At 45.7% G+C, this 20,344-nt stretch overlaps 2 protein-coding genes across 5 annotated transcripts; one reads left to right on the plus strand and one right to left on the minus strand.

The window, feature by feature from the left end:
- Positions 1-21: 21 nt before the first annotated feature.
- On the plus strand, positions 22-8,988 carry EME1 (essential meiotic structure-specific endonuclease 1). 3 transcript variants are annotated; one of them, XM_083598187.1, is made up of 9 exons: positions 22-152; positions 1,476-2,329; positions 2,560-2,687; positions 3,309-3,398; positions 4,077-4,189; positions 4,496-4,634; positions 4,871-4,986; positions 5,922-6,111; positions 8,326-8,988. In XM_083598187.1, the coding sequence occupies exons 2-9, from the start codon at positions 1,525-1,527 to the stop codon at positions 8,500-8,502; spliced, it is 1,758 nt and encodes a 585-aa protein (XP_083454313.1). In that variant the 5' UTR covers positions 22-152; positions 1,476-1,524; the 3' UTR covers positions 8,503-8,988. The 3 variants fall into 3 exon arrangements, with proteins under 3 accessions (XP_083454313.1, XP_083454311.1, XP_083454312.1); XM_083598185.1 differs by lacking the exon at positions 22-152 and adding an exon at positions 160-340; XM_083598186.1 differs by lacking the exon at positions 22-152 and adding an exon at positions 161-353.
- Positions 7,615-20,317, minus strand: LRRC59 (leucine rich repeat containing 59). Of its 2 annotated transcripts, none has more exons than XM_083598280.1 (8): positions 20,209-20,317; positions 18,367-18,522; positions 17,538-17,597; positions 15,839-15,997; positions 15,116-15,220; positions 13,852-13,924; positions 12,077-12,250; positions 7,615-10,976 (listed from the first exon to the last, which is right to left on the minus strand). In XM_083598280.1, the coding sequence occupies exons 2-8, from the start codon at positions 18,469-18,471 to the stop codon at positions 10,732-10,734; spliced, it is 921 nt and encodes a 306-aa protein (XP_083454406.1). In that variant the 5' UTR covers positions 18,472-18,522; positions 20,209-20,317; the 3' UTR covers positions 7,615-10,731. The 2 variants fall into 2 exon arrangements, with proteins under 2 accessions (XP_083454406.1, XP_083454407.1); XM_083598281.1 differs by lacking the exon at positions 20,209-20,317 and adding an exon at positions 19,885-20,176.
- Positions 20,318-20,344: the final 27 nt, after the last annotated feature.

Consider the following 20,344-nt stretch of genomic DNA (forward strand, 5'->3'; position numbering starts at 1 on the left):
CGCGGCTTCCGGATCCGGGGCTGGCGGGGAGAAGCGCCGCGTTTGAATGAGGCTCCGATTCCCGGGCTCCATCCTAACTGCTACGGACCAGGAATAGGAGGAGGAGGAGGGGGAGAGCGGCTGCTTCTGTTTCTGAGCCGAGAGAGAGAGAGGTACCGCCGAGAAAGCCCTTCGTGCCCCTTCCTCCCTTTCCAAAGAGGCTGGGGGTGGTGGGGGGAGGGGGAGGAAGGCGCTCTGCACGCGCTCAGAGGCACTTTCTTCCTAGCTTCTCGCTCAGCATTCCAGGGACTCAACTGTTGAAAAACGAGTCTCCGGGGATGAAATTCAGACCTACCCCAAGGTGGGCTGACACGGTGGGTCCTCTGAAGGCGCCCCCCCCCAGGACACACGGGGGTATCTTGCTTGTTTGCTTGCTTACATTTCTATGCTGCGTTTCGTTCCCCGTGAATCGCAAAGCGGCTTACAAATCAAGAAAGAACCATAGCAGAACATCATAGACACAACATAGAATAATATACAAGATAATCGACAAAACCATTCAGATGCCAAGGAGATAAAGAATTACACAACTTTTAGGAGACATCTGAAGGCAGCGCTGCATCGGGAGGTTTTTAAACGCTTGATGGTTTCATTATGTTTTTAGATATGTTGTAAGCCGCCCAGAGTGGCTGGGGAAACCCAGCTGGATCAGCGATGCATAAATTATTATTATTATTATTATTATTATTATTGATCTATAAAGCACCATTAACAAAACAACTAAAAAAAATAAGCTAAGCAGCACAATTGCAATAAAAGTCCTAGATTCACAAAGTACTGCAGCTTTCGTTATCTGTTTTAGTTTGTTGGTGTTTTTAGTAATTTATGGTGCGGTTTTGTTGTATTGTTTAAAACACGCTATCGTACACCTCTTTGAGCAGGCTGGCCCTGAAAGTGGGCTTATAAATCATGAAATAAATAAAAAACATAAAGGGTTTTGTTTTGTAGTACATCATGAAAGGAGGTGGGGGGAGTGTAATGTCCAGGCCTGTGGCTTTCAATATTACTATCGTTGATACTATTTGCTCTTTCACATTCTGCGGCAACCATATGGAGTGGCAGTCAGTACTCACCCCCTTCATGTGCTACCTAGCTGCTGGGGCCAGGTAGCCCCAGATGTTTGGGTCTGTGGATGTTTTCCTCTCTTCTCTCCCAAGCACCTGCACAGTCTACAGCTCTTGATTCTTCCTGCTGGAAGGGAAACCTCATCAAGCTCCCGGGGCAGCCATTGCCAACCTAGGACCCTCCAGATCTTTTGGACTACAATGCCCATCAGACTCAGCCAGATGATGGGAATTGTAGTCCAAGATGTCTGGATTACCCCAAGTTGGCGAAGGCTGCTGGGGGGGAATGATGATGCCCAATGTCTGCTTCTCGTGCCTAAGAGGTTGCGGCTGTTGTCGTTTCGACTAAAACTTGGCGCTTCTTTTCCTCAGGCGGTCTCCATTTCCCTGGCACTCCGCTCATCACGTGAGGCTGAACACCATGTCCCCAGAGTTGGGGGACAGTGATGATGAGGAGCTGCCAACCTTTGATTTCCTGAAGCAGCAGCCTCCAAGCATAAAAAGTGTTGTCCAGACTCCTCCTCTAGAAGAGAATGTGGTTGTGCTCTGCAGCTCAGACTCGGAAGATTCGCCCGTGGCCTCTCCTGCCTGGAAAAAACCACGTGGCAGCCAGGATTCGGCCGGGGCTCCCACTTGTCTGAAAGCGATAGTGCAGCTCAGCAGTGAGAGTGAGGAGGAGGAAGTTATTCCCTTGGCTGAAAGGCTCAAGAGGAAGCTTTTGACGTCTGAGCCTTCCTCCACTTGTCCTTCGTATACTAGGATCCGGGAACTGAGCAAGCGAGACTCCGCTGGAGGAAATGGACTCTGCTCCATTGATGAGAAAGCGGTCACAGATTGCGGGCGGCTGTCACAGCTACCCAGATGCCAAGGAACCCAGGGAAGGGCTGTACCCAGTATATGGGAACTGTCAGATAGCGACCAGGAACTGGATTCATTGGATCCTAAGAAACAGACTGTGCTTCGCCCGACTGTTTGTGTCTCTGACCGCTTGGTTCAAAATGGCAGCTGTCAGGCGGCAGAGGAAAGCCTGAAACCTTTGCCTCTTCAGAGGAAAACAAAGTGCAGCCAGGAGGAATTGGGCAAAGCCCGGCAGAAGACAAATGAGCGGGAAACCCAGAAGATGCTGCAGCAGCAGGAAAGAGAGAGGAGGAAGGCCCTTGCTAACCGGTGGAAGGCCCAGAGGCCAGAAGAGTGTCTGAAACACATTCAAGCAGTCCTAGATCCAGGTACTGCCCCTTCACTTTTAGCTGTGATGGGTGTTAACTGCCTGCCTTCCCAAGGGACCCCTATCCTGGTGCCGGCCCTACCATTTGGCAGAGCGTGGCAGCTCATGCAAGGGGTGTGTTGGGAAACAGAGCTATTGCAAGCCCCACAGTTTGCTCGGAGTCACTTGAGGAGCTTCAGCAAGAGAAATGTATTGAAGTGGCCCTGCAGCTGATCTCTGTCCTCTCCTTAGGTCTGTTACAGATTGAAGGTGGCGGGCTGGTGCTTACCGCTCTGCAGGCAATGGAGTGCAGCTGTGTGATTGAGAATCAAGCTGTTCCTTGCAGTATCACCTGGAGAAGGAAAACTGGACTAGGTCAGGTAGGATTACATTTCCTCAAATGCTTCCTCCCTTTTTCCCCTTGTCTCTAGCACTGAAGTCCTAGTGGGAGGCAGTTGAACTGTTGATGAGCTATCGCTGTGGTGATCTCCCTAATAGCACATCCTTTCCCACCCACCTTTCTGGTGCTTGTCGCGTACATTTAACGACACATCCGGCAATATCCTCCACGTTACCTGAGCAAATATGCCAAGAGTTATCCGTTTGTTTGCTAGAGCCTTGTGGAACGTACAATTTTGCAATCAAAGGAGGTCTGTTGCATTATATGAGCAGTGCGGCAGAGAATTCCTCTAGAAACATTTCAGTGACCATCAAGCTTTCTGATTCGGTAGGTAGAAAAAGATCTCCGGGACCTCCCCATTTTTGGTCTCCCAACATACCTCTCTTTGTTGCCCACAAACTTGCCCACACTCTGTAGCCAGAATTAGATCAGTTCAACAAATATTCTTCACTCCCATTCGTTGGGTTATTTCTCTCCTTCAAGAATTTGGCTTCCTCATTCTGGAGCATACATAGCAGTTTATACATCCCTTGTTTCTTTTTAATAGCAATAGCCCTCTCCTTTGTACTGTTCCACCTTAAATGTTTGTTTGTTCCTCCAGGCTGAAGAAGACAACTGGACAGAAGAACCCAACCTTCTAGTCCTAGTTCTGCTAGAAGAGTTTGTTGCTATGATCCATAACTATAAACAGGTGAGGTCACGCACGATGTAGTGTCTTAACTGCTACCCAAGTAACAGCTTGCACCATCTATTTAAAAACAATCTATCAGTGTTCAGGCTTGAGGCCTAGTGAATCCTCCAGGCCTCTCTGCCAAGCCCTATCTATAGACTACATCCGCTTACCAGTCCTGCTCTGTGTGATCAAATGCCTTTGCTTGGTTGTGATGTGTACTTGAACTCTGATAATACCACTTGCTTTCTGGAGGAGGGATGTGTGTGTTTGTGTGTAGGAACCTCTGGTTTCGGCAGGGCTGGAATGTAGCCTCCTGGGTGGCTGGGGCAACCCAGCCAGATGGGCAGGGCATCACTAATAAAATTATTATTATTATTACTATACAGAGGTAAGAGACACACTCACCCACTTCTGCCTCTTTCCCTGCCCACCACTGGTATGGTTCACAAGAAGATATTACAGTCCTTGAGCTGGAAAAGGTTCAACACCCTTGGCATATAGGAGGAGGCCCAGGTATTGTTTCATTCTGAAAAACTGGGGAGTGCATGAACCTGAAACTTCAGCTCTACAGATGGGTTTGTCAGGAGAGAGAATGTGAGCCTTACAACGCCAATTGGAGGCAGTGGTTTGTTTGTTGTTTTAACTTTGGTCCAGGAATATATAGTCTCTGTTTTCTTGTATGTGTCTTGCCCCCAGGTTAGCATGGAAGGGCCCACTGAGACTCTGCAGAGCTTTGCGGCAAACGTCATGAAGAAAACCCCTGGGAAGACTCTGGCCCTGGCTGTAGTAGAACTAGAAAAATATTTCAGGTTAGAATGCTGCTGAAATTTCCGAATGCTGCCTCCCCACTGTGAACAGTCATGGCAATAGGCTCCTCAGTATCCCCCAGTCTCTAAGTCACAGGAAAAGCCATGCAAACTGGTGCAGCAAACACCGGTTTGCATTCCCTGAGCAGAGCAGCATACACAGACATGCAGTGCCTACTGGACCCTTCTCAGTGGTGCTGTCTGTGCTTACAGGGCATATATATTTTACCACTGGGAATGCCAATTTTTAGCAATGCAAATAGTTGTTACCGCCAACGCGGGCTGTTCATTCGTTCTTTGTCCTCTCAGTTCTCACAAGCTTAAGTCGCGGAAGAAACTGCAGCAAGCATTGCAGAGTGGCAGCGAGGCCCAGGAGCAGAGCAAACAGAGGAATCGGAGAGGAAAGGCAAATTCCGTCCCAAACCTGTCCAGACTGGACGTGGAAGAAGTGAGTGAGCATGGAGTCAGTGTCCCATGTGTTGCTTTTTCGTTTTGCTTCTTCCTCCAGGGTAAATTCTTCGGGGCTACCCTGCCCAGGCACTTGGCTGATGAGTAAATACTATCATGCTGTGATGTCTCTGATGATGGAGACTATTATTAATCACCAGGAGGGTGCAGGAGATGCCAGAGACTCGTATCCCAAAGCTAAGCTGCCTTTCTCACCATCATTCTTTGCCTTTGCAGGGTTTGGTGGCTCTGCAGCTTCAGACGGGTATCCAAGTTCGACTCCTCGAGAGCTGGAAGGAGTTTGCCGACTTTGCCAGTACGTTCACCAAGGCTGTGGCAGAGGCTCCATTCAAGTGAGTGAGCAAACACTTCTCTGAGCACATCTCAGCAGCTTCGTTTTCTGGCGTGCCGCTGGGTTATGTGGGCACTGGGCTCTCTCCTGAGTGCCATGCCTTCTGGTGGAATCTAAAATACTGATTTTTGCCATGAGGCCCACTTCCTGGCCTGATTGGGTCTAATTGGCATCTCAAGGGTCAGTATGGTATGCAGGAATTCACATCTGGCTCAATCTCCCATTTAGCACCTGTTGCCTTAGTTTCAGATACTACTTGAGAAGCGTTTGTGGATTCCTGCCAGGATTGGGGTTTCTCCTGCAAGGATGTGTTCCGCTGCCAGTAGTGGTCTCCAGTCCTCTACGTCTGGCAGTCCCATTCTCCAAATTCCTGCCTCAAACACCACCATCTTTGGCCTTCACATTAGAGGAAAGTGAGGGCCAGGAATTTCCACTGCAGCCTGACAGTGTCTCTCCTGCAGTATTTTAAGTGCACTTTGTATCTGAAACGCGTAGTGAGCATACCTGGCAGCTGCAAAGAGTCTCTGGATATATTATAGGAAAGAGAGTTGTCAGACCCATGGTGAAAACTTGACAGTTTTTCTCCTGCTGTAACATGTGAAGCAGGCTCAATTCCTTGAAGTGACTGAGACACTCAGTTTGTCTATTTGAAAGCACTTGATTTCAATGCTTTTTAATACTCTTGGTATTTGGAAAGACCTGACAACGTTTGCGCAAGGTGCTGAGATTCTGAAAGAAGAGCTCATCTCAGTATTCATATGGAAATGTGAAAACAAACACCTTCTAATGTGTGCTTGGCACATGGAAAGACCTACTCTTGGTATCTGTATGAGAATTTCCTCTCCTTGCTTTCTGCTGTGGACAGATAATTTCCTTACAGAGGAGCACAAGTGCCCATAACTTTGTTCTGTTGTTTCTCGTTCACATCATTTGCAGAAGGGAACGAGATAAAACCAGCTTCTCCTTCTGCCTAGAGGGAGACTGGATCGGGGGGATGAAGGTGGACCGCTTTGGAAAGGGACTGCTGCAAGTTTGGAAGAGACAGATCCAGCAGTTTAACCGGGTCAGCCTAGAGACAGCCAATGCCATCGTGGCCAAATACCCATCTCCTCTACTTCTGAAACAGGTATGCTATCCTGCTGCCAAAGGAATACTGTATTCTAGGTTGTGAGAGTTCTGTGCATGCGCACACACTCAAGATTCTGTGAAAATACACAGCTAGTCTGTATTCAACATAGAAACTCAGATCTTGGAAGCAATTATACATTGGTAACTTTAACTTAAATAGCTTATTCTGTATACAGAATTTAGGCATTGTATAGTACAGGCTACCCAGTCTTGTGCTGTGAGTGATAAATGTAATTGATGTTGGAAGTTGCTTGCAAAAGTTCAAGCCTGAATTATGTCCCACTATGTTTAATAATAGGGTTTACTTCCAGGTCAGCCTGCACAGGATTGTGGCCTCAGTAACTAACCAGAGATGTGACTCAATACATCTGCCATATGTAACTTGACTCTTACTAATGCATGCATGGTTCTGGCCCGTTCTTAAGTGCAGCGGGTTTTACCTCCACTGCTGGGGAGACAGTGTGCTTTCAGATACCAGTTGTTGGGATTCACAATTCACAGCTGCACTTGGGTCCTGCCAGAGTGAGAATAGGGTGCTGAACTTAGATGGACCCCTGGTCTAATCCAGTACTGAACCTGAGAAAAGCAGCTGCTTCTGAGCTAGGTGTGAAGACTAGCTCTCTTCTGGTTTTCCTCCCTCACTTATTGCCCACATATTGCCCAATCTGTGATAGACTGTTCTTCGAGATTGAGAGCCAGTGTGGTGTAGTGGTTAAGAGCGGTAGACTCGTAATCTGGGGAACCGGGTTCACGTCTCCGCTCCTCCACATGCAACTGCTGGGTGACCTTGGGCCAGTCACACTTCTTTGAAGTCTCTCAGCCCCACTCACCTCACAGAGTGTTTGTTGTGGGGGAGGAAGGGAAAGGAGAATGTTAGCCGCTTTGAGACTCCTTTGGGTAGTGATAAAGGGGGATATCAAATTCAAACTCTTCTTCTTCAAAAATGGCACAGGCAAAGATTCCACTGAAGGGTACGTAGATGTGTTTTGATGGAACACGTCAATACTTCTAGAGGTTTATGCAAGGTACCCAGCTCTTTGCAGAAGCAATTCAAGAGCACATTTCTATACATGTTTATTTAGTGGCCTTACTCCCTTGTCTATATGCAGCCCCTGTGCTTCAGTGAATCTGCCCTCCTGCCTTAGAACGGGATATCCAGTATGACGTAGAGAGTCCCTGTTAGACGTCTGTTCAATCCTCCCTCCCCTTTTGATTCCAAAATGATGATTCCACAACTGCTGGGCACTTCTGTCCACCACTGAACTGCTCTCGTGATCAGGAAAGCATTCTGAACATTAACCAAACTTTGCATTCTTCTTACTATAAAGCTACCACTACTGTTCTCAGTGGAGACGGTGACTCCTTACATCTTTTTTTTTTTTAAAAAAAAAAAAACATTTCTCTCCAGATATCCAATTTTGCATTTTTGAAGCTGATCTGTTTTCCTTGACAGCAGCCCTTGCTGAGTTGTCTCTTTGTTGCCATCTGCCTACTTCTCCAGTTTTGTTTTCAAGGTTCTTTTTATTTAGATTTTCCCATAATACAGTAAAATTACAACTACAGAAGATACAAATCGAGTAAGCGAAATTACAAAGTCCTCTCTTAATTAAAAGTAATTCTTGGCCCTTACCACCCACAGAGGACAGTAGCTCCTCCCAGCCTCTCACCCTGAGAGACCGACACCCCCCTGTCTGTAACTCAGGAGTCCTCCATCAAATCTCCACCATCCCCCAAGAGTATACAACTTCTCCCAGTTTTTTCAGTCTCTCAGTAACAGAACTGCTCATGCTGTATTCAGTGGGCTTGGGGAGTGGCTGATTGCCACTTGAGTTATTTGCACGGCTGCACAAAGCCTTGCTCATAGGAAACCTGTAACCGTGGTGGTGGGGAGGAGAGCAGGCAATGGGAGGCTTTGGCTAGGAGTAACTAGCTAAACGATCAATCGGCCGACTGCTCTCTTACCGAGACTACAAACTTACTATGGGAAGTGCAATTATCCAATGTCGCAAAACTGCCCCAGCGATGGGGTTGTAGGTGGATAAATCATCTCCGGGGGGAAAAGTGAATGTAACTTCAGGCTGGCTATATTGGCCAGCTGCTCTATGGCACATACATGGCTTCCTTAGTAAACCAATTTCAGACCGATTCGGCAATTTAGTAGTTAAGTTATCGCATTTTGTGGTGTGTAACGTTATTTCTGTGTTACATTTAGGCCTATGAGACCCGCCCTTCTCTACAGGAGCGGCACAACCTCCTTGCAGAGATACCTGTCCGCCGTGGCGATGGGGTGACAGCTACTACAAGGCGGGTTGGCCCAGAGCTATCCAAACGGATTTATCTGCAGATGACTTCCCCTAACCCTGACCTTTCCCTGGATGTTACTGGGTGATGCTGAACTATGTATTTTAAGTAAGAACTTCATTCAAATCTTTTTTTTTAATAGCAGGAAGAAATGTTAAAACTAAACGTTTTTTTAAAATATCAAATGTGTCGCTGCTTGGCACCCGGAATGGACTCCTACTTTCCCCCCTTTATTCCTGCAACAGTCCTTATTAGGCAATCAAGTATTTCTTGGCTAACCAGGAATGACTGAGTTGTAATTCTTTTATCAATCTTGGAAAGAAAACCCAGGCACAACCCCTGCCACTCTGCATCTACCCCCTTACTACTCAGGATAGACAAGGATGCTAAAGAGGAGATGGGCAGTGCTTGTTCTACACCAACGTTATTCAGAAATTTGTCAAATTAATTTTAAACGTTGCTAAAGAGGCTGGGCTTCAACAACTCTGACTTGAACGTAAGAGGTGCCCATGTGCCAAAATAGAAACAGAATATTGATTTACTCATAGCTCATAGCTATGTCCCATTCGTTCAATTTTTAAATATTTTTTTTGTAAGAACCTAAAAAGCACAAACTATGTAACGGATGTCTATTTGGCTAGAGCTGTGCACGTGGGTTATGTAACTTTACATATTAAATGCTTTACGGGAATTTGCTACAGGAAACAAATTTCAAGTTGCATCTCGGCTACCTAAAAGTCCTCTAATCCCTCTGTCCTTGCTGCCCTGGGATGACGTCAGTGACTTCAAATCCTGCTTTTTCCATGAAGCCTTTTTTGCGCAATCCCCTTGTCCATATGCCCCACCTGAACCAAGTCTCTCATTTTAAGTAGCAGAATCTCACCCTTCTTCCTCCCTGCTTACCCCACCTCCACTTTCATCTGCTGTTTCTCCTGTGACTAATTTTAACTTGCCAGCTCTCAGCCCAGGAGAGACTTGCGCTCTGTAAAGCACATGCCCATTGATAGTGCTATATAGCTATTGATTCAATGACACAACTAGCACATGCCAGAGCTCTGCTTCTCTCCTCTGGTTTTTTAGACTCTGCACAAATTAATTCTATTCTGATCTTATGTGTATTTACTCGGGACGTTTCACTGGATTTGGTGGGGTTTTACCCTAGGGAGGCTGCTGGGTTTGCCAGATATAATCTAGGAGGTAATTTCAACAGCTGGTAAAGCTGTTAGTTACAGTAGTGGAAGCTGCCTGAGCAAGAGAGGTACTCGTGCTCTAAGCTGACCCAGCAGGACACTGAAGGGTAGCAGGCAGGATCTGTGCGCCACACTAGATCCTTTGCACAATGGCAGAGGATAAGGCAAATGTGTTGCTTATTCGCTACCTGCTCAAACAAGCAAACGGGGAAAGTACAGTTGAGTAGAGAACTTTCTCAGGTAACTCACACTAAGGAATAACGTCGTATGTTCAGGAGCACAGACCGTCAAGCTAAGATACAACAGGAAAAAGCACTTAGGCACAAGGACACAGAAACTGCACCCGGTTTGTTTGTTTTTAACCAATTCAAAAATGTAAAAAGCAAAAAATATATAATGAAATGGCGTGTTACTTGCTAAACTTTGGGTGCAGATTTCACAATACTTTGATAAAACTTCCATTGGCTGGTATACAAATATCTGGGGAGAGAAGAATTAGGTATTGGCAGATGTGGATGTAGATATGCGTTTTTGAAAAACAGCATACTTTAGGTAGGTTGTCTTTACATTCCACAACCACCAGTTTCCACCTACAAATCCAACATCAAGCTGCTTAGAAAAATTACATATGCATATACGAAAGCTAACCTGAACCATGACTCCACTCCCCCCTGAATGAATACATTCAGTCCTCCTGTGTACAGTAGTTGTTTCCAAAGTGAGCACGTATTTGCTATAGCAGTAACACTCAAAGACAACATATACAAAAACTTCTTAAGATGACAAAAATAGGTATCACTTCTCATAGCAAGGCTGCTACTAAGGGCACTGTCTCTCCTCGCTTGCATACAGACCAGCAAGTCTGTATTTTGCAGCCCAGGAAAGGATCCACTATGGAGTAAGGGAATGGCAATAAATTCTGATTTACCGCAGGAACTGCAGTTGAAGCAAAGCGACCCGGGCAAGTGGTTTGGCGCTGTTTGAACTTTGGCCACCAAACCCAGCATTGAATGGCTGAAGGCAATTTCCACCAGAGCTTAATTCCATAGGAATCCTGGCTGCGCTGATGCAAAAAAACGAAAAACGAAAAACCAGCAGGAGGTGGTACTGGCAAGGGGAAGAGTCCTTCAGGACTGCTGCGTGTTCGGCTGCAGTACGTTCCGAAGGATTTCGCGGCTTTGCAAAAGGGAGAGCGCCTCCTCATAGAGCATGTTCACACGGACGCATACGGGCTGGTGCTGCAGCTCTGTAACCTTACAGATAGCCAGAGTACTCAGGGCACTAAGCAGCAGGAACAGCAGCATCTTCAATAGGACTCTGGACCAGGACCGTTTGTGCTGGGGTGGGCGGGATGGATGGGAAAGCGAGGCCTCTGCAGAAACAAAGAACGGGCAAAGAATGAGAATTTATTTACTCTGCTTTAACAGGCAACTCCACAAGCTCTGTAAATGCAGGCAACATCCTTAATAGTAGCAGAGGCTACTGTTGGCATCTAAATGATGCCCAAACATGGTTTGGGTTTGCCTTAACCATTAACCAGGCGACAACGCAAAGTTTGCAAGATCTAACAGCAACAACAATTCAATGTCTTACCCACTCTTCCCCATAAGGTCCCAGGGCAGGTTTACAACAATAAAAAACACTTTAAAATCAGTTAAAACAATTTACAACCATAAGAATGGGGGGAGGGTGTACATTTTAAAAATAAATCCCAGGTGTTAAAGGCCGCAAGGTACAGAAGTGTGGCTTCAACATACAACAAAAGCTATACAATGAAGGCACTAGGCGCAACTCTGTGGGGAGGGATAAGCATAAGGGCTGCTATAGAAAATGCCCTCTCCCAGCAGCCACCCTGCCAAAAAAAAACCACTAGAGGGTGTCAGAATGACCAAGAGGCCCCCTTCTGTTTATTTTAACACCCAGCGGGAGTTCTGTAAGGAAGGAGGCATTCTTTCAGATATTTGGAACTTGGGTCATTTAGGGCTTTAAACACCAATGCGAGCACTTTGAACTCCAAAATGAACAGGAAGCCAAAGCAAGGCTTTCAGAACAGGATATACGTCAACTCTAAAAGGAACTCTAGCAGCTGCATTTGGAGTTGTTTGAAGTTTGTGAGTCATCTTCAAGAGCAGTCCCGTGTAAAGGCCATTGCAATGATCCAATCTGGAAGTTACCAGAGCATGGGGTGTAGTGGGGAAATCATGTCTGTCCAAAAGGGACCCTTGCTGGCAAACTAGCCTGGGCTCAAAATAAACATTCCTAGTCCCCGAGGCCCACTGAGCCTCTGGTAGCAAAGCTGGAACCAGGAGTACCCCCAAGCTACAGATCTGCTCCTTTGCCAATTTATGAAGTTTAATTAAGGTAAGTTTTGTAAGGGTTTTTTTAAAAAAACCAAAGCTATCTACTCTTGGTTTCCGTTATTTCTCCCTCTCACACATACTTTTTAATATAATAATAATAATAAAAACTTACTTGGATTCTCGTCTTTTTCTTTCCTTGATTGTTTAGCCATTTCCTGCTTTACCGCTCTCATAGCATCATACTCCCGCCTTCGCCGTTCTTTCTCTTCAGCCTTTTCCCGCTTCCGGAGTTCCCTCTCTTGGGCTTCCCTCACTCGCTGCTCTGCTTCACGCTTCTTCTCCAGCTCTGAGTATACCGTACAAACAGAAAATGTTCATACGCTCTAGAAAACACTTCCATCGTTTACTTCTGCATCTGGTACAATAATGTGGCAGTGGTTGCTGCCCTGACCCCCCCCCAAAGGAGAGCCGCAGTTGCAAGGTGCTTTAAGAATCTCCTGTGTTTTGCACCCTGTAAGCCCTACTGCCATGCTGAACTTAATACTGTCGTGCCTTGGTTGACGAACGCCTTAGCAGTCGAACATTTTGACTCCCAAACGCCGCAAACCCGGAAGTGAGTGTTCCTGTTTGCGAACATTCTTTTGGAAGCCAAACGTCCAGCGGGGCTTCTGATTGGCTGCAGAAAGTTCCTGCATCCAATCAGAAGCCGCACCTTGGAAGTCAAATGGACTTCCGGAACGGATTCCGTTCAGCTTCCAAGGTATGACTGTACAGGGAGTAAGTACATCCAGTACAGGCAGCAGTTTCTCTTCACTGACTGCAACAGGAAAACATTAAATGCATCACCCGGTTCAGTGTGATAAGAGAAGTAATACAAAAGAATCCTTTAGGGACTGTGACCAAAGGTGCTGCCTGTTGTTTAAATGTGCTAAAAGGTTGTGTAGCACCAGATTACTGATTGGGATTATGAACCATCTTACACCTGAACGGCAGAAGTGGCACCTGGGACATGTTGGTTGAGTTCATTAGTGTTGTGGAGGGTAACACCCAAAATGCAAGTTTTGGAGGGACAAGCAAGGGGGTGAAATGCATAGTTCTCCACAATCACACGTGAAACGGGGGATCCAATCACAAGATCATGTGACACGTGGCCGAGGAGTGCTAAACTCCCCCTCCGTTTTCCATTCTTTTCCCCAAGGTTTGCTCTCTTTTGGTATCGGAGTTTGGCTATGAAGAAGCTGCAGGGTGGCAGGCATTGAGCAAGGACAGGAGTTCACCTCTCCTAAATCCAGACACACTTTTGCTCCAAAGCTCAGACCTCTCCCTGCCACCCTCCACTTTGCATACGACTGAGTCTGACCTGGGTTTAAACCAACATCTGCCTCTGAAACTTTATTCTGTTTAAAAGGATAGGATAGGCATAGAGAGATAGAATGGCCTTGAAGATAATCTAATCCAATTTCTGGGCAATGACGACATGGCTTCAAATAGACTGGATGATAATGTGCCTACGAAAGTACAGCAAATGGAAAGCTGGAAGAACCATAACTCATAACAGCAGAAATGATTCCAGGATAATGCTCGTAATATGTACAAGTCTCCATTTCAATTACATTATTTTTTTAATGCAAGACTAAGTATAAACTTAGTGACAGAGAACTGATTCATGTGATCATTTCTAAGGTGAAGGGTCATCACAGGTTAATCATTTCCCCTCCCCAACAGTCACATGATAAGAGTCTTGTGAAATGGGCTCCCGGCAGTTGGGTGGGGGGAGATACTGAGGGTGGAATTCAGTGGGGCTTGTGTGTAGGGAATGTGGTCCACTCGTCGCAACAAGACTTCCCCCTCCCCATGCATGCCACCCAAATGTGTTCTGGGGGTTCCTCCAGCCCCCCAGAGCAGATTTATGGGGCATGGAAAGAGAACTAGGGTTACTAAGCCTACCTCGCTCTGCCTGTAGTTTTCGTTCCTTCTCACGATCCAGCTCAGATTGGATGGCCCTCATATGCTGGAGTACCTTTTGAGATTCAAGACGTGTGATTAGCTTTCACAATTACAAGAAGCAGGGAGAACGTATAGCCACAACCAGCATAAAGGATGTACAGTGGTACCTTGGTTCTTGAACTTAATCTGTTCTGGGAGTCCATTCGACTCCCAAAACCATTCAAAAACCAAGGCATGGCTTGCGATTGGCTGCAGGAGCTTCCTGCACTCAAGTGGAAGCCACGTCGGATGTTTGGCTTCCAAAAAATGTTCGCAAACCAGAACGCTTACTTCCGGGTTTGCAGCATTTGGGAGCTGATTTGTTCAGCAACTAAGCTGTTCAAGAACCAAGCTACCACTGTAACAGCATCTTCTTTAATATGCAACCAAGGCAAACTAAGGAAAGACGCTTATGAAAGTTCAGTTGATTTGGCCAGCCTGCCTTTGAGGAGAGCTGTCTTTCCGACCACTTATATAGAATTAGAAAATTCAAATGCTGTGTGGTCCAGCGCCCTCGTTCCCCGAAGACAGGACCAACCCTATCAAAAACAAGGGATGTCTGCAGAGCGAATTCCAGATGAATGAAGCAAGCGAGCATGGTCACACACATGGCATGGGGGGAGGGGGTGTAGACCCACCAACCCCTAAAAATTAGCAACAAGTTAATTGTTAATACATGGCCTTTCAAAAAAAAAGGGAGTTTCATCTCTGTTTGCTCTTGAATACCAGTGAGTAAAAAAGGCAGATGTGGCATTCAGATTAGCAACCTAACAACAACACATACATCTCTTCCCATACCCAAAACACCATCCTGAACATAGATACCAATGCAACAGTGCATTTCTCTGATTACCCTAATGCTTGCATGTAAAAATATGTGTTCCAAATTCCTCCCATGTTGCCCACTACAAGCTCTGAGCCAATTTGGTATTTCTAGTCCAAATGTATATAGCAGTGTGGTAAGGTTAACATCAATAACGGTAAAGCAAAACTATTTAAATTTTATTAGATACACACACACACACACACACACACACACACACACACGCCTCAAAATGGGAATGCAGATTTCATTTGTGCATTTCGTTTTAGGTTTAGAGTTTATTTTTTTATCTTTGGTTTATGACGCAAATTGAGCCTTGGACTGGGATGCATAAAAATTCATGAGAGGATAAATACAAACAGTCAGCCGAATAGATAAGTAAGTGAGAATAAATTGCTTTACCCTGGTGGCAGCCTGTTTACATTGCTTTTCATCCAAGCAATCTCCCGCTACCTTCGCCAGGGCAGCCTCCAGAGGGTTGTCCTTCAGATCCAGCCACTTCAGGTTCTGAAAAAGAGAAACACAGAGAAAAAGAAACCAAATCATTTGTCATGATTTTCTCTTTTTGGAAAAAAACCAAGTTTATTAACTCCTCCCCCCGCCCAAGTTTAACAAAAACCAGCAAAACAAAAAGACGGAATGGAAAATTATGTCCAGGTATATTGGGAAGCCAGGTAAGCAACCCCACCAACTGCTATTGGTTTAACCCCTGGAAAGCATGGCAAGAAAATGAAAGAAGGGATAAGGATTCCCAGGACGATTGCTTGAGTGAAACACACAGTGCATGCTTGTTTGCCATTACAACTTTTTTTCATTCATGGGGAACCCCATGGAACACAGCTTGAGAAATGCTGTTCTAACGGATCAAACCATGAATAGACAGCCATTCAATACTATCACACATGAAGAGGTAGATCAATTTTGCCAAGAGCTTGCTCAAACTACCAAGGTTTCTCCAGAGCCAGCAGCTGCATAAATGGCAATAAAGATTTGAACTTTCACCTCTCTGCCACCAGGAACATTTGATTTCCACCAGGGAAGTAAACCTCAGATAAATCTCAAAAATGTTGTGAGCTGAAGCTCAATGTCTTTCTTAATGCACAAGCTGGAGAGTGAAAATGTTACCTTGAGTTGTGCAAAACTGACTGGCAAGGTAACTAATCGATTGTTCAGAAGGTCCAGGTGTTGCAAGTTGACCAAGCGACCAAAGTCCGAAGGCAGTTGCTGAAGCTGGTTTTTACTAAGGTCCAATTTCACCAGGTGGGTCAAGCTGCAGAATTCTGACTGCAACCAAAAAACACAAGTGAAATAGAGTCCAACCACCTTCTTAACCCAAAGCTGAGCAGTTACAGATACGGTTAAGGATTTCCAAAGACCTACGGCAGCCCAGTCTCTCCCCAAGCTATTCACGTGAAGGAGCCATTCCCTCTAATCTTAGGCCTGCAAGTAAAGGAAGATACACACAAAGCATCTTCTAAGGGAAAAGAGACAACAAACCATTGTTCCTTCAATTCTACCCTTTCACCGCAAAGCCCCTTAGTATCAATCTCCCCGCAACACCCTGGTAGAGAGACCTGTAACTCAAAGATATGCATCATTACTCTAGCTATTTATCCATTTTGAGATGAAAGTATCTGCCATCAAAACTTGTATCTGTGCTCTCTGAAAGTAAGTAGCTGTACTTGCATCTATCTTTTACAATAAGTCATTGGCCAAAATTGCCCTTCTAGTGACTGTGGCATCAACATTCACTCTTACTAGGGGATATGAGAACTGCAGCTATTACTACATTAGGTGCTATGTATAAAAAATGTACAGTGGGGCCTCGCAAGACGAAATTAATTCGTTCCGCGAGTTTTTTCGTCTAGCGAATTTTTTGTCTTGCGAAGCACGAAATCCCATAGGAATGCATTGAAATTCAATTAATGCGTTCCTATGGTCAAAAAAAGTCCAAACAAAGCCAAATTTGGTACAACAAGAGTTTATTAAGGGCTCTTTAAAGTCACACATACCGTAAAGAGCATTTCAAAATTCAAACCCAGATTTTTTTTAAAAAAACAGCAGAGTGGCCCAATGGTCACAGAAAATCATAAAAATGCAGAAAGAAACCACACAAGCTTCCAGATTCTTGCAAACCCCTCCCCAACTGTTCCCCCAGTCACCCAGCACACAGAAATTCAAACCCAGAATTTTTTTTTAAAAAAACAGCAGAGTGGCCCAACGGTCACAGAAAATCATAAAAATGCAGAAAAAAACCACACAAGCTTCCAGATTCTTGCAAACCCCTCCCCAACACCAAGTCCTTGAATTCCAAACACCCCAACCCAAAATCCAAAAACCCCCAAAAAAGTTTTAAAAGTTTAACTTACCAAATGGCTGCAAAAGAAGTTTTGGAAAAGCTTCAAAAATCACCAAAGTCTTCAAAAACCTCAAAAATGGCTACCACACCGCTTGCTATGAGTTGCTCCTCGAAGTCAAGTCGCAACTGTACAGTATTAACGGTTTTTAAAAAAAGGAAACAAACTTGCAAGACGTTTTCGTCTTGCGAAGCAAGCCCATAGGGAAATTCGTCTTGCGAAGCAGCTTGAAAAACGGAAAACCCTTTCGTCTAGCGAGTTTCTCGTCTTGCGAGGCATTCGTCTTGCGGGGCACCACTGTATACAGTGTCACCCTCTTAAGTAGTAAGAACGTTAATAAATAATAATGCAATCTCATCCTACACTTAAGTACAGTCCACCTTCTGCATTAAAGAGTAGGATGAGATTGTATTATAATACATGTTTCTATATAAAAAGTTTGTAGATAGGATACAGTTGAAACTTACTGGCAAAGTAGTAAGGTTGTTACAGGACAAATCTAAAATGGTAGCCTTGGAAAGCCCCACCTGAAAAAGAATCAAAGAACCAAATTAGCAGTGAAATCCTATGCTTGTTTCCTCAGAAGCAAGTCCTGCCTTGACCAATGGGGCTTAACTTCCTAGCATGTGTAGTTAGGATTGTAACATAGATCTACAATACACCTTTTAAAGGTGACTATTGGCATATGAAATGTTAGTATCCCATCACGGACCTTTATTCTAGAAATGGGAGTTTTCAGAAGTCTACATCTGCCACAATATGGATCAAACTCCCACAACTTCAATTAACTAAATTAGCTGTATTACCTAAATGCTTTTTTATCATACATACACTTCCATGTTGATGCTGATTTAAATATTTCATTACAAGGTTTGTCAAATGAATTAGGAACAAATTATTTTTGTCTTTTAAGTAGACTGGTTGTCCTGCTAGCTAAAGCTTTCTGCCTACATGGCCATTATCAATTTGTTTCCTATTTTCCAGAGGTGGGGGACGACGGACAGGATCCAAAATTGCTACCTGCTTACAGTCCACTCACCATGGCAAGCATCCCTTTATTTCTGGTGAAGACCGAAACCAGCTGCACTTTGGTGAAGCGGTATGATTGATCCCAATGACCACCCATTTTTGGCTGGTCACAGAGACCCTGCTAGTTGAAAGCATATTTTTAAAGTACATATTAAAATTCTGGTGGAGCAACAGATTAACCAGTTTACCATTTTACAAGAGACTGTACGTTTCTGCAGGCTACAAAGTATTACAGAATTATCTGGCTTATTCTACAGAGATACCAACCAGTTCTTTCACTGGCACCTCATTCAGGTCACACAAGCTCAAGTCCAACTCATTGCCCTCCAGTTTGTCTTTTAGATTCACTCCTTTTCCTCCAGATTTTGCCATAATCTTCAATACAGCAGTCTCCCAATGAGCCTGGTGAATACCCGTGTGTTCCTAGAGAGATAAAAAGATTAAGGCTACATACTCACTGGTAAGCAAGCCCCACAGTGTTTACTATGGTTAGATTCACACTATATGAAGATTGGGACACTCTTAAGCAGTGCACCCAATTCTCAATAATAAAGAAACAGGTCAAAATTATTATTATTTTAATTGCCAGTGGGAAATGGTTGAGGTGGCGTGACTTTCCTGCTCAGGTGGAAAGTACAGGTTAAAAGGACCTATAGGTCAAAAGGAGAGAGGGTCACAATGGCGCTCAGTTGCCTTTGGACCATTGCCAAGACTGCTGAAATTTACACGAAGCAGCAGAGGAAGGATTTGCAGCATCGTCTGTGGCGCACAGGTTGGAGACCTTGCACTTGACGTTTGAGACTGTAAAGAGATCCACTTGACCATAGTAGAAGACCTCCTCATCATTAACATAATTGCAACAGACACCAACCAACATGTGGAAGGTGAACCCTGACCACAGCATAAATTAAATACTGCAAGATCCCCCGTAGTTTTGTACCATGCGTCATTATACCACACCTGGGAGGGGACCCTTTAGTGAGGGCCACAGCACCCAATGCCAAACCAGTGGGCAGTTTTCTCCCTCACCACATTTCCCCATATGAATGAATGGCCACTTGGATGGTAAAGGAATATCACTGAAAATGGAGGCACTGTAACTCCAGCCACACAGAATCAACCCTGCCAGCTCCCAAGCCCTGCCTGGGGTTTCCTTTTTTGGGAGGACAGAGCAAAACATGAGGATGTGGTGCTCACAGAAAGATCAATTTCTAATCCCTTTATAGAGATGCAGCATCAGCACCTTTTCTCTGACTTCCCTGATAAGAGGCTCTCTGCACCTTTCCCAATATCATTGACATGCATGGAAATCTGGCAGGTGGCTTTCCTCCCCCTCCCCCCAACTCCTCCTGGCCAACTCAATGTGCCAAGGGCGAAACTGGGGCAAAGAAGTCACACCTCCACTCTCCCCACCTAGGGTTGCCGCCTTTGTTCTGGCAAAATACAGGGCAGGGCAACTTTTTTTTCATCTGGTGCTGAAGTGACTTCAAAGCAATCCATTACAATCTGTTGCAGCCTAACAGGTTGGCCCCTCTGGAATCTGTCACACTTGCACACACGGATTTGCAAATCTGTGCTTGGCTCCCTAGACCTTTCACACACCCTTCCAAACACGTGCATTTGGAGAGAGTGTTTGAGAAGACCTGATATACTGGACAAAACTCTTTTATCAATACAGGACGCAGCATTTTTTCCTTTAAATACGGGATAATCCTGCATTGTAATAGGACAGGTGGCAACCCTATTCCCCCACCCCTCGCACCCCACCATCTTTGCCCTTTGGACCTCTCGCAAGAGGCTCCCCCTGCACACGCGGCAGACACGTTCCCCACGCCGCCAACTCCAGGGCTGGGGCGGGATACGCCCGCGTGGCTCCCACGGTCAGCAGCCTCGCCTCGCTCTGCCTGCCCCTCCCTCTATGCCGTCCAACACGGCAGGCAAGCAATGTGGGCGTGGGGCTCAGACACGCAGCATTACGGGGCTGATGCACTGAAAAGAGCGAAAGAAAAAGGGCGCGAAGGGAGGCGTCCCCAAAACTCAGCGGGCAGTCAGGGGGTGTCCCGTCTAGGAATCCCCCCCTCCGTCCCGCTATCCCTTCACCTCACTCACCTCGCCCCCGCCCCTCCAGCGGAACTGCTGACGCTCTCCTGCCCGTGCCAGCCACTTCCGCACCCGCCTCCTCTCGGAGCGCCTTCCCCGGGAACCAGCGAGAGAAGCCGGCGAGAGCGCCTCGCGGAAGTCGGGT

This window comes from Podarcis filfolensis (assembly GCF_964270895.1).
Source record: "Podarcis filfolensis genome assembly, chromosome: 2".
In the NCBI taxonomy this organism is placed as follows: domain Eukaryota; kingdom Metazoa; phylum Chordata; class Lepidosauria; order Squamata; family Lacertidae; genus Podarcis; species Podarcis filfolensis.